The sequence below is a fragment of the Sturnira hondurensis genome, unplaced genomic scaffold (assembly GCF_014824575.4).
Source record: "Sturnira hondurensis isolate 20B ecotype Veracruz unplaced genomic scaffold, ASM1482457v3 Scaffold0024822, whole genome shotgun sequence".
In the NCBI taxonomy this organism is placed as follows: domain Eukaryota; kingdom Metazoa; phylum Chordata; class Mammalia; order Chiroptera; family Phyllostomidae; genus Sturnira; species Sturnira hondurensis.
In genome coordinates this window covers 7,900,789-7,913,970 of record NW_028097453.1, presented here as the reverse complement: position 1 = coordinate 7,913,970, position 13,182 = coordinate 7,900,789, and the positions used below count along the sequence as shown (strand labels likewise).

Genomic DNA, 13,182 nt, shown 5'->3' with positions numbered 1-13,182 from the left:
CAAATGCTTCATTCTCTTACTCTTTTTGTTCCTAAGATTGGCAATGGGTCCTGCTGTTGGAGGAGTCATTTCCCAAGTTCCTCCCTGGGATCATTCTGGCACTGAGAATGTTAGAGGGAGCGAGGAGGGGGGCCCCTGTACTTTATGTGTGTGTACTTTGATTCTTGATACTACACCTAACCACTACTCACTGATGTCATGGGTCAGCAAGTGACTGTAACATTGGGATGAAATGTGCAGTCCTTGGGAAATGAGTTTCTAATTGACATTCAACAGTAGGCTTGGGATAGCTGACATCCACTTTATAGACTTCTGTCCATGAATTACTCTATTAGTTTCCCAAAATTGCCATAACAAAGTATCAAATCTTGGTGTCTTAAAACAACAGAAAAGTGTTCTCTCACAGTTCTGGAGGCAAGGCATCGAAATTAAGGTGTCAGCAGGTCCACTCCCCTCCTCCGTGCCTCCTCCTAGCTCCTGGTGGTTGCCGGGGACATTCCTTGGCTTGTCGTTGTGCCACTCCAATCTCTGCCTCCATTGTCACATGGTTCTTCCCCCATGTGTCTCTTTGTCTCTTCCTCTTCTCATAATGGAATTTGGGGTCTATCTTAACCCATTATCATCTCCTCATAGCTAATTACATCTGCAAAAGCCCTATTTTTGAATACGGTCACATCCAGGGTTCTAGGCGTACATGGATTTTTGGAGGACATTGCAGCCCAGTGTAAGCATCTTTAAACAATGTCCTCATTTCTGACTTCCCCATTTTTCCTCACTTATGTTTCTTTCTGGCCAGATGACAGCCTGGCCACTCCTGCTGATCCAGCTCCATCGCCCAGCAGCCCTTCAGGGGCCGGATCTGCGCAGCCCTTCTGTGCTCCGAGTGGCACCAGACAGCTGAGCAGGACACCAGAGCCTGGGCACCATGGGTGCAGCAGCCCGGGAGACGAGATGAGGCCTCAGAAAATGAATGCGTCCGGGCACCTGTCCTCTTCCTCCTCCTTCTACCAGCCCAGCTCCACCGCCTCGGGTACAACACAAAGGAGCAGTTGGTGACATAGAGCCCACTGACAGGAATGGCACCTTTATTTCCTGGCCAGAGGATTTTCCATCCCTCTGTTAGGTCTTGGCTCACAGAAGTGGGTGAGGAAATGAAGGGGCAACATCCCATGGGTTAGCCAGCGAATGAGATTCCACCTCAGTGCTGGGCCTTTCCAAGTGCCTCTCCCGTGTCCCTTACCTAGGGACTCACTCTGGGCAGGAGACTACTGGAAGTCAGGGGCATTCCGAGGCTCTCTGAAGAAAGGATGAGTTGTCCCACATTCATGTGCTCCCTTCCCTCTGACTACAAACTACTTAGAATGACTGCAACCTAAATTTAGACTGTTCTCGAATTCCAAGCTCAGACTTCCATGGGAAGGTCTTCCTCAGGTCAAGAGCTATTATAGGATTGGAGACTGTTTACACACACACACACACACACACACTCACTCACTCCCTTTGTGTACAGTTATAAGTCAGTCCTGCCTCTCCAACTTTGCCATTAGGTTTGGAGTCAGTGATCCTGGCACTCAGGGCCAAAGGGTGCAGCCATGTAGAGAAATGTCTTGGAGCAGTTCAGTTTCTGGAACCCAGATAGTATAACAATAAATCATTTAAAATTCTCACAGATTATTCTGGGAAAGATAGCAGGGTGGGTAAGAATTCAGTATTCTCCTCCTCCCAGAACCACATCAGAAATACAACTAAACTATAGAACAACCATCATTCAGAACGGTTTGAAATCTAGCTGAACAGAAGTCCTATAACTAAGAATATAAAGAAGAACCCACATCGAGAGTGGTAGGAGGAGCAGAGATGCCGAACAAGCTGGTCCCACACCCATGTGTGGTGGATAAAAATTGGAAGGGTATCTTGGCTGCAGAGGTACCCCCTGAAGAGTAGGGGTCCCAGCCCCACACCAGGCCCCCCATCCTGGGGTTTCAGGGCTGGGAAGAGTCCCATAATTTCTAGGTGTAAAAACCAGTGGGGGTTGTGGTTGATAGAGACAGAGAACTTCTGGAGTTCCAGGCAGTTCTTCTTAAAGGACCTGCACACACACTTACTCAGGCTCACTCTGAATTCCAGAGCTGGGATAGCAGCTTGAAAGATGCCAGAGGTATACAGGGAAGAACTGAAGTGTCTAGCATCAGAGCAAGAGCTGGAGGGGCAGCTTTCTCCCCAACAGAAATGCTGGCAGAGCCCATTGTTCCTTTTCTGAGCCCTTCCCTTACAGAGCTGGCAGGCAGGCACTGTATCTGAGTCTGTATCCCCCTGGCTGTGATTCCCTGAAACCCCGTTCCACAAACTTTTGGGCCCACCCAAAGTTTTTCCAGTGGCTTTTCCTTGAGAATGTTCCATCTTGGCTCATGCTCCAGACTTTGCTAAAATCCCTCAAACAAGCAGCATCTGGCCTCAGTGTGCCCAATACCTCTGGCTACGTTGTCCCAGCCCCAGAACTAGCCACAGCTGGCCTTGGTTCACAGCTTGGCCTTGCCTGGGCACCTCCAAGGCCAGCACCAGTGGTGGCCATCTGCACATTGCTTTGTAGCTCATGCTGGTGGGCCCAGGCAGAACACAGACTTTGGCTGACCTTGTCCTGCACCTCTGGGGAGGCTCCAGACCCAGTGCACCTGATGGACAACTTCAGACCATGTTAAAGCATTACCTGACCAACTCCAGCTTCAGCAACACACTGAAGCAACAGATTCAGGGGGGCACTAGAACCCCCTTAATGTAAGTTCTGCTCCATGGGGTGATCCTCCATAGTCGTCACAGCTAGCCCTTTACAGTTGATCAACCTGTGGGGCTATATCCCTCTGTGTGATGTGCCAAAAGCAATTAAGGCTCAACTACAACCGGAGGGTGTACACAGCCCCAATAGGGGGGGACACCTGGAGTGCCCAGTTTGGGTGAATGGGGAGGCTGTGCCAGTGGACCCTACAGTACACCTACTACATTAGGCTAATCTTCCAAGCCTGGGAGACATAGTATCTCTACCTGATACATAGAAACAAACAGAGAGAGGCTGCCAAAATGAAGAGACAAAGAAACATGTTCCAAATGAAAACAGAACAAAACTCTAGAAAAAAAAACTAAGCAAAAGGGAGACAGGCAATCTACTAGATGCAGAGTTCAAAGACACTGGTTATAAGGATGCTCAATGAACTTTGGGCAAGAGTTGATGAACTTAGAACTTCAACAGCATAAAAAGGAACATTGAAACTATAGAAAAGAACCAGTCAGAAGTGAAGGATACACTAACTGAAATGAATTTATACAGGGAATCAACAGAGTAAATGAAGCTGAGAAAACAGTGATTTGGAATATAAGGAAGCAAAAAAAAAAAAAACCCACTCAATTGGAACAGCAAAAAAAACCAAAAAACAAAAACATGATGAAAGTGTAAGGAGCCTCAGGACACTTCAAGCATACCAACATTCACATCAAAGTGCCAGAAAGAGAAGAAAGATCAAGAAATTAAAAACCTAATTGAAAAAATGATGACAGAAAACTTCCATTAGCTGGTGAAGGAAATTGACATACAAGTTTAGGAAGTGCAGAGAGTCCCAAACAAGATAAAACCAAAAGAGGCCCACACCAAGACACATCATAATTAAGATGCAAAATATTAAAGAAAAAGAATCTTAAAAGCAACAAGAGAAAAGCAGTTAGTTACCTACAAGGGAGCTCCCATAAGACTGTCAGCTGATTTCATGACAAAAACTTAGCAGTCCAGAAGGGATTGGCAAGAAATATTCAAAGTCATGAAAAGCAAGGATTACTCTGCCCAATAAAGCTATCATTTAGAATCAAAGGACTTATAAAGAACTTCCCAGACAAGAAAAAGCTAATGGGGCTCATGACCACCAAACCAGTATTATATGAAATGTTAATAGGTTTTCTCAGAAGAAGAAGGGAAAAAAGAAAAAAATATGAATAAAATGGCAGTAAATACATATCTATCAATAATTGAACTAAAAAAAATGAAGCGGAACAGAAACTTTTTCTAGGAGGAGGAGAACATTAATTATCACTCATTACTCGCAGCCTGATCCAATTTCACATGCATTTACCTTAGCCTTTCTGTGAGTGGGTGGATGTTAAAGGTAATGGGTCAACAGGGAGGAAAGATATAAGATAGGGAGGAAGGCCTCCAGATTGTTACCAAAGAAGGTAGATAAACTTTATAATTGTGACGCCAGTTTTACCTTGAGGCCTTTAGCAGTTTCTCACCCTGGTCTCCAGCCTGGTGTCCATTTCCCTGAGATGTCCTCAGTCTCTGCCTGGGAGGAGACCCTTACAGAGGACCATCTTGTGATCAAAAGCCCAGGTGTTCTTTAAACAAAGTTTCCTGGTGCTTTCTGGGTACCCAGGTGAGTGGAGGAAGTTGACACAAGTATAGAGGTGGGTAGGGATCTTGTAGAGAACCCCTGGGCAGGCCCCACACCTGCCTATGAGTGATCAGCCATCTTCTTCCTCTCCATGTCTTGGTGGTCTTCAACAGGGACTGACCTGCTGGAAAAGAACCTTGTTGAAATCCAGAGCCTGCGCCAGCGTCTGGAGGACTCTGTCTGCACCAATGACCGCCTGCAGGAGAGACTGGAACATGCACTCAGCAATCTGGACCAAGGAAAAGGTAGGAAGGCCCAAACCCTCTGGCTCTGTCCACGTGTAGGGAGTTTCAAAAGGTCGTATAGGTTTGCAGTTGTCAGGCACATTGGTGTGTACCACTCCACTGTTCCTCACAATCAGCCCAGAGTGGGAAGCAGGCACAATTGTCACCATTTTATAAATGAAGACACTCAGTAGCTTGCCCCACTCTGTGCCAGGTCCTATTCTCAGGGCTGCCTGATATGATACCCATTCTTGTAACTCCTTATACTGCCTGGTGCTGCTCCTGCGCTTGTATCCTGACGGGCAGATGGTAGAACCAGGACTTCCATGGTGTCCACATTGGCAGAAGGAGAAGCATTTCTCACCTTCAGGCCACAGCCACATGCCAGACACCCCTGCCACATCCCCCATGTGAATAGCCTGTGTTCCCGCATTCTGCACCCTGAGGCTCTAATCACTTAGAGACCAGTCCTTCCACACCCCTCCTTCCTTATCAGAAGAATGATGATCAGGTCCCCTACACTAATACAGCAACAACCATAGCGGGGGAAGGCTCTGCTCCCCAGCCGCAGCCATTGCGTGTGGGTGTGTGGCCCACTGTGGTGCGCCTTAGTCACATCACTCTGTTGTCCCAGTGCGCAAGGCCCCTGGGTTTTCTGCTTGGCTGGGACTGAAACTTTGGCGTGTGCAGGAAAGTGGGTCTTTGAAAGGATCTGTTACCCAAATGTGTGACTTGTGTGGGTTGTTTTTATTCACTGCAACAGTGTCCACCTCTGGCTTCCACGGGTGGAACGTGGAGTCCATGCTTTCGCTCTGCACAGGAGAAGGGGGGGCCTTCTCAGAAGCTAAGTGGAGTTGTCGGGCTCACAGAGGGCAACACCCAAGCCTGGTCGCTTCCATACCCCTCCTTTCCACAGCAATACCATTTGGAGAAGCAAAGAGAAGAGGATGGAGAGTATAAAATTGCCCAGACCCACGCAGCCCAAATTGTAATAGTTATACTCAATCTAAACAAGGCTGCTTCTTATGAGATCCCACCAACATGTCCGTAGACTCCAGGCTCTAGGTGTGAGCAGGTCTGAGAATTCACGTTGCCCAATCTTCGCAGATAACCAGAGACTCACTGGCTGTGAGCTGGTTTCCAGCTTGGTGTCTCTGTTCCCGCTTTTCCTACTTCCAGCTGGGTGTGAATCCAGTGGGGAAGGAATGTCAGTCTCCGTTTGGAGCAGTCAGTGAAGAGAGTCCCCAAGTCCCCCCAGCTTTCACCGCGGCTCTGTCTCTCCCGCCCTAGGCGCTGCCCAGTGAGCTCCATCCAGATGGCTCCCTCACTCATGCACTCAGGGTCTTTGTGGAAGGGTCCTTCATGCAGCTCTGGGTCAGGACCTCTTGTGACATGGCGATGCCTGCAGGGCCTAGAGGAATGTTCTTCGGAACATGTCCAGCCCCCTTCCAACAGCATTCTTGGCTGTGGACTTGGAAGCATCAGACATGACCTTGAAGTGAATGGACCAAATTAATAAATTGTTATTTAAAAATTAATGTTTACATATATTTATTGAATGCCTATGAAGAGTAAAATTTCTGTAGGAAAGAGTAAGACCCAGAATGGCCTAAAATTCATAGAAAAGGTTAAAGGGGAAAAAATGAGTCTTCTCCATGATCTACCCCTGTTTCAGGAGAATAGACTAGAAAGGCCACTCCTGGGGCCTTTAGCCATCAAGGGTGGGGCTGTGGGACTCCCTGGCCCCCACTACATTCCTGGTGAGAACATGAAAACTATCACATGTGAAAAGATAGGAGGATAAAATCTGAATGTTTTAAGTGAAGACAATTTCCCAGACCCAGGCAAACTCCATTCAAGAGAATGACAGAACCTGCTTCTCAAAGTCATGACTACCACAGAGTTGTCTCGAGGCTGGAAAATAGCAATTGTTAGTTTTTCAAAATAATGAAAGTAATACATTTTAATGTGTAGAGAAGAGTACATTTTTTTTGATCTTTTGAAAACTAAGGCTGGATTGACATTAATTAGATAGTGTGTGAGTACAGAGAAAAGGTGGGCACTGGGAGCCAGAATAGGTTCACCCTGAGCAAGTTAAGCCACATTCACGAATCAGCAGGTCCGAGGAGCTGCCCAGAGAGCTGAGCCAAGTGCAAAAATTAGGCCCATGTGTCAGCGGCCATGGCATGACTTGGCTGTAAGACAACTTCTGGATGCCACTTCTTTTCGGAAAGACATAGTTTTGCTAGTTTTCAGAGTGTTTTGAAGGAGTATTTAATGAAAAAAAAGCACCTGAGAAGAAAAGACTGTCTATTAATATAGTGTCATTAAATATCGGAACGGTTGTCCTGTGGAACCGGAATTAAATTCTGTGGGGTTGGAGGGCAGAATGAACGCCCATGGATGATAAGGACACAAAGGCCTAGGCAGACTTCATGACGAGAGCGATTTCTGCCAACTGGCCTGACTGACCCGTGACAGAAGTCGCGTGCCTCCTTACGGAAAGAGCGCTCTGTCCTTGGGGGTATTCAAGGCTGGGACAGATGTCCCCTCATGAAGAATGTCTGAGAGGAAAACCCTGAAAGGAGAGAGCTTCCTGAAGTAGGTCCCTTAGGCACAATCTGGTTTTGTGATTCTTTGGTCGACATGCGTGGCTTGGTCTTTTAAACGTTTTGTTGCAGGGTTTGTACACGTCTTGAGTGGATGCTGCCTTTATCAGTTGGTAATCACAAGAGTGTCCACACACCGCCTCAACAGCTCTCTGAAGCCTTGCCAACCACCCACAGCCATACCAGGCACATGAGCCCCTGATGCCTGGGTACTGAGCTCAGCTCCTGGAATTTGGACACCACTCTTATTTCACTGAACCCAGATAAGTGCAGGTCACCCCAGGGGCAGATACATAGCCCGAGTGGGCAGGACACCAATCGTGAGCTTTTCCTCCACTGTTGCCTGAGATCTTGATGTCAGGGGGGGTGTGATGGGGCTCACCTGCCAGCAGACAGTCCTGCAGTGTGGAGAACTCCAGTCCCCTCTCCCTGTATCGCCTTCCCAGCACGGACTCATCAGAGCAGTCCAAGGAGATGAGATTCCCGAGGAGGCCCTGCTGTCCTCTCCATCCCAGTTTCAAGAGCTCAAACCGCAGGGGGAGCAAAAGCAGGCAGAGTAACAGGAGCTTCCATAGAACTGGAAGGAGGAGCGACAGAACTTGTATTTCCAGAAGGAACAGAACTTGGACACCCAGCATCTGGATAAACGCTCCAAATGCAGTGGTCCCCGTTTCACGAGCCGGAAGTGCCTCGGGCAAGAGAAGTGGTGCCTACATGGATAGGCTCCAGCATATTTTGTTCTGGGATACCATCTCAGTCCTCATTGGATGGTCTTGTGATATAAAAGCTGTGCTTTATATCACTTTCCTAAAAGAATGACAGATGCTGACATCACAAAATCACCTGGCCCCAAAGACTCAAAGAGGCGTCATGGGCCATTACTGTATTAGTTACAGCTGCATGTCCCCACCCTGCAGTAGGTTCCCGGTTTGCCACTTCTTTTTTTGTTTTGTTTTTTGCTTTAGGCAAATATAGGTGCTCAGGTATTTAAGCCACTCTCAAACGCCTAATCCGTAACACCATAATCATACAGTCGACCTCACGTGGCTGTGGGGAGCACCAAGATGGCTTACAGAATGCCCAGCAACATAGCAATCACTGAATAATGGCCAGGCATTGAATATATTCTTTATATGTCAGATCTCTTCTATTTTGGGGTGATTTATTATTCCATTTGAGGTGCACCAGTTTTTGTCCTTCTCCAATCCCTCTGAACTCACTCTTTCTTGCTTTCTGAGGAGGACGTTCTCTTACTCTCTCGGTATTTCTTATCGAACCAATCTCGCCTGCCTTCGAATACTGCCCTCCACAATCCAATCTGCTTACACATTTAACTTCCATTGTTTCAGTGTAGTAGTGTTTGGCTATGCTTTCCCTCTATGCTGTCTTTCTGCCCTCCTTGCCTTCCACATGAGAAGCCAGCCCTCTGTCTCAGTCACCGTTGTGCGTGCTCACCTACCAATCAGCCTTGAGCAGGAAATGAGACCATACTCATCAGAAACAGGATAGTTTTAACCAAGGTACTATCGACAAGGTGGCTCCTCTCATGAGATCAGCCCAGGGCGCAGAGGAAATCACATCTGTGGCTCTTGGGTCCACTTAATTTCTTGTTGCCACTTATAGCTCAGACTAAAGGTAAAGAAAAAAAGGTGGAGTGACATGAGCTTTCACAGAACTGGAAGGAGAAACAACAATTCTACCATTGCTCTTTCCTCTATTCCCCACACTTGCCAATAGCCGATACCCTTACATCTGTTCTGGGTTTGGCTCTGGTGATGGCCGTGAGAATTTGCCTTGCAGACCTTCCTAATCGGTGTAGCTCAACTGGCTGAGCACCCCAGCTGCTGCGCTTTAAAATCTGTCTCTGAGGCCACAGCTCCCACGGGCTGCTCCTTGCCAATAGCAGCCCACAGCGGGGATGCTAAGACAGACCCTTTCCTGGGAGACACAGGACTCTTTGTTGGCTGAATTGGCGCAGTGACTTCACAAGGGCTTTGATGGATTTAGACATCGTGGCAGGCAGTCTTGGACACTTCCACCCAGCCTTCTCTTCCTCTCTTCCTTGCTTGGAGTCAGATTTGCTTCATAGCATGAAGACTCTCCCATCCACCCTAAGTACCTTCCTAGTTCCTTTTACACAGGCATTTCCCCTAATAAAGTCTGTGTATATTTACTCAGCATTTGCTTCTTGCAGAGTCTGGAATAACATTGCTGTCATCCTGCCAGCCCCTTCCACCTCTTTGTGCTGCGTGCACTATGAACTCTGCTTTGTCCCAGATACAGCTTCCCCTCTCTCCTGACCCCGCCCCCCAGCCACAGGGGAGTCTGTGCATCAGGAACACACGAAGGCCATAGCCATGCATAAACGTGCTGTGTTGATCACCCTTCATTCGCTTACGGTCACCTGCAATACATTCGTGAGCATACAACATTCAGAGAGCAGAACAAAGCCACTAAATTGAAACAAAGGCATTTCAAGGAAGGGCCTCAGCCTTTGAGGAGTTCTCACACCAGTGGAGACATAGGAATTCAGAAAGCAAGGAAGTACCGTGGATAGGCCTCGTGGTAAAAAGTGTCAAGGGTACGCTGAGGACGCAAAGGCAGAGGTGGTCATGTCTTCTTGGGAAAAATGGGTAATATTTCAGAAGGGAGGGGCTGTGCCCGAAAGCTGCAAGGTTCTCTAGGTGAGCGCTACAGCTTACCCAGCACACTTGAAGCACGAGGTACAATTTGTTGAGAGTTAAGCTGTCCAACACATGCAATAGACTCTCTCTGGGATGGTCACAATGTCCTTTCACGGTACCTTCCCCTTAGTGAAGCCAGGAGGCCTCCGCCCCCTTTATTGGAAAACCATAGATAGATGTGTGGAAAGATGGACGGGCCAGCAAGTAGGTAAAGAAAGGGACATTGATAGGTTGAAAATATAATATAATTTGTTACCACTTCCATGGAAAGCAAATTTTCAAGATTTACTTAAACGAAAAGCATCTAACTAGGATAGTGTAGCAAGCGCACGTCCCGTTCTCTACATCATAGAAACCCCGCAGTTGCGTGTGCGACAGTGATGGCTGCAGCATATTTGTAATTACAACACCCTCAAGCCAGCTGAATTTCAAAAGGGTTAAAGAACTAGCCCACAACTATGGAAGAAATGCCTTTGTCAAAAATAATGCCGAGGCTCTTTCTGCCGCCCCGAGCCTGTGGCGGCCTGCCGGGAACAGGACTCTGTGACAACAGATATTCTGGGAGGCTGTGGTTACAAGACCATTCCTGCTGGCTGTAAGCGGGGTCTCCAGGCCCAGAGGCTCACCGCTCTTCTTAAAGCTGAAGATGTTTATGCTTGAGATGAAACTGAACTCTAGGCAGAAGACATGCTTATGTGTGCAAAGCAAGAACAGCACAGTGACCCCTGGTGGCAAACCAAATAAAACCAGAGTCAGCCAGTTGGGCGGGGGCGGGGGCGGGGGGCGGGGGAACCTGTGCTCTTGGAAACTATTCACTGTATAAAATGGAAAATGAAAAATGAGTATATACCCATAAAAATCTGGGTACCCAGTTATAAGGAAAATACAAAATTGAAGGAAGTATTTGTAGCTTATATAAGAAAATGTATCATACCTAGGATATCTAGGATAAGGCTGATGTCTAGGATATCTAGATAAGATTTTATTAATTAATTAAAATCTAGGATACAGTTTTCAACCTCCCCTTCCCCCACCCTTAATCGAGAAGACTCAAAGGGTTAGGTCCAGACATGCTGCTGTTTGAGGGTCAGAGGTGCTGAGTGAGTTGATTTGTCAGGGAAGCACTTTGTCTCCTGCCAATTCTGCTCATAGGTGGAAGTCCCAGGGCCAGACAAATCCCAGTGTTTTATGGCTCACCTAGTAGTGTCGGTCCTTAAAGGCAGCGGTTCAGATTAGTTTTCACCGTCAAGAAAGCCAGTGAGGCAGCTCATCGTCTAAGCGTGATTTGCACCGAAAGATGAGGCCTCCCAAACTGCAAACAGAGACTTCTTCGACGCCTCTTGAAAAGTATTTTCTCTTGTCTGCCCAAATCTACTAATCTTAGCTAATTCCAAAGACTCAAGAGTGTAAGAGAAATGATCTTCAATTATTTCTGTGTAAAAACTGAGTTCCCAAATATAGTATGATTCTTCTCTTTCTTTTAGCAGGCCTTTGAAACTGGCTAACATTCCTACAACTAACCATTGGAAAATTATAGACTAGGTGGGGATAGAAATAGCTTTTCCATAGGGTCCTTTTGGTATCCTCTCAGTCTGAGTGTGACTGTGTGTATATATCTTGTAATTTGATATCTGGTAATACTTTCTGTGAAACATATATCTCTCATGGAATAAAAAACACGGCTTCCTGTGAAGTGGGTGTAATATAGCACTATGTAATAGAAAGCATTTTTCATACTTCCTGAGAAAAGAAAGGAGAGGAAATTATCCAGTATTCATTATGAGAAAATATTCTGCAACTTCAGAACTACATTGCCTTATTGAAAGGCTACACCATGTTAGAATCTCAGAGCATGAAGAAAAGACTCGAAGGACTTCTAGAGAGAGAGAGAAAGGGACTTTGGGTGAAGCATTAAATCTCAGAATGTCATCAAAGCTCTTAAAACAACATTAAACAAGAAAAAAGATCAGGGAAGACCACTTTTTTTTCCCCTTGGAAGACTGCTATTAAGCTAGAATTTTATACAAAAATCAAACTGCCAAACATGTGTGAAGGCGTATTAGGGCTATTAGCGTCCAGTAAAATGAGAGCAAAAATCAAGGAACAGAAAAGCACAAAACCTAAAAACAGGACATTTAACACAGAAGAGGAGGGAAGAGAAGGCCCAGGATGACAGGTATGAAGTTCGCCTAGAGAGTGATCAAAGTAAATGTGAGCAGAAGCATGGAGAACTCAGTGTGGGAAGTGTTCTGGAGAAATTAAATAAAACTGAGCATATGTGATATTTATTAACAGGGAAATTCCAAGAATCGAGGATGTTGAACAAATCTGGGCTGCTGACCAGTTGTCCTAAAACCCAGCTTCCTCTCCAAAAACTACAGAAGCAAGAGAAAAACATGGCTCCCAGGACCTGCGGCGTCCGGACCACACTGGTCAAAGCGGTAACTGACCAACGGCAGTCCCCTCTCGCGTGGCCGGTGGGGCTGGGCTGACCCCGTCAGGTGACAGGAGATCTGCAGGGCCCAGTCTCCAGGAGCAGCATTGACCTGAGGCAGTGGGAGCTGCATCTGTGGTGGCTCTGAGACACGATTCATACTGGAAGAACCAAGATGCTCTGCCAGGGCTCAGAAATTAGGAAGCAGGGACCAAAACAAGTGAGAACTCTAAGGTGCCTGATCTTTTTGGCCTCTAAATTCATTCAAATCAGTTCGCTAGTGGCTGTGATGAAGGCGACTGAAGATCCCTCTAATAAAGCTCCCTGGAGGAAATCTTATGCAGCTTGGTCTTAGAGGAATTCTTAGGGGTCAGGTCTCAAAGTGGCCACTGAAGCCTGGACGCCTTTGTGTAGGGACAGCTTTGGATCCCAGACCTGAGCTGGGAATTGGTAGCCTTGAGAAGGAGCTGGACCCCAGTGGCAGTTCTCCCCAGTTAGTTCTTTCCAGGAGGAGCTCCAAAAGCAGAAGGGCTCTCGGCGTGGTTGGGAGCTGGGGCGTCACCGAGTCCAGGTGTGGGGTTGCAGAACCTGAACTGCTGGGAGTGTTCTGAGCTATTCAAGCAAGTTTGATTTCGGAACATCGGTGGCTCACTGGCAGTGTCTGTGGGTTCATCTGGAGTACCCAGGCTTCATGTCTGGCCAGTGTAGTGTTTGCCATTCACTCTCCCACAGTTCATTTGCTGCCTCGGAAGACTACCTGGGGGAACCTTCAGTGTGCATGCAGCAGTCCTGCTGGAC

The 13,182-nt window shown here is 47.1% G+C and overlaps 1 protein-coding gene across 1 annotated transcript in view; it reads left to right on the top strand.

Annotated features, from left to right (window-relative positions):
* Window positions 1–6,185, top strand: part of LOC118981940 (myomegalin) — a 35,142-nt gene extending 28,957 nt beyond the window's left edge. Inside the window, exons 6-8 of the mRNA XM_037038814.1 lie at window positions 797–1,030; window positions 4,547–4,678; window positions 5,948–6,185. Coding sequence (XP_036894709.1) covers window positions 797–1,030; window positions 4,547–4,678; window positions 5,948–5,961 — 380 coding nt within the window. The 3' untranslated portion in view covers window positions 5,962–6,185. The remainder of the gene's footprint in view (window positions 1–796; window positions 1,031–4,546; window positions 4,679–5,947) is intronic.
* The last annotated feature ends 6,997 nt before the right edge of the window (window positions 6,186–13,182 follow it).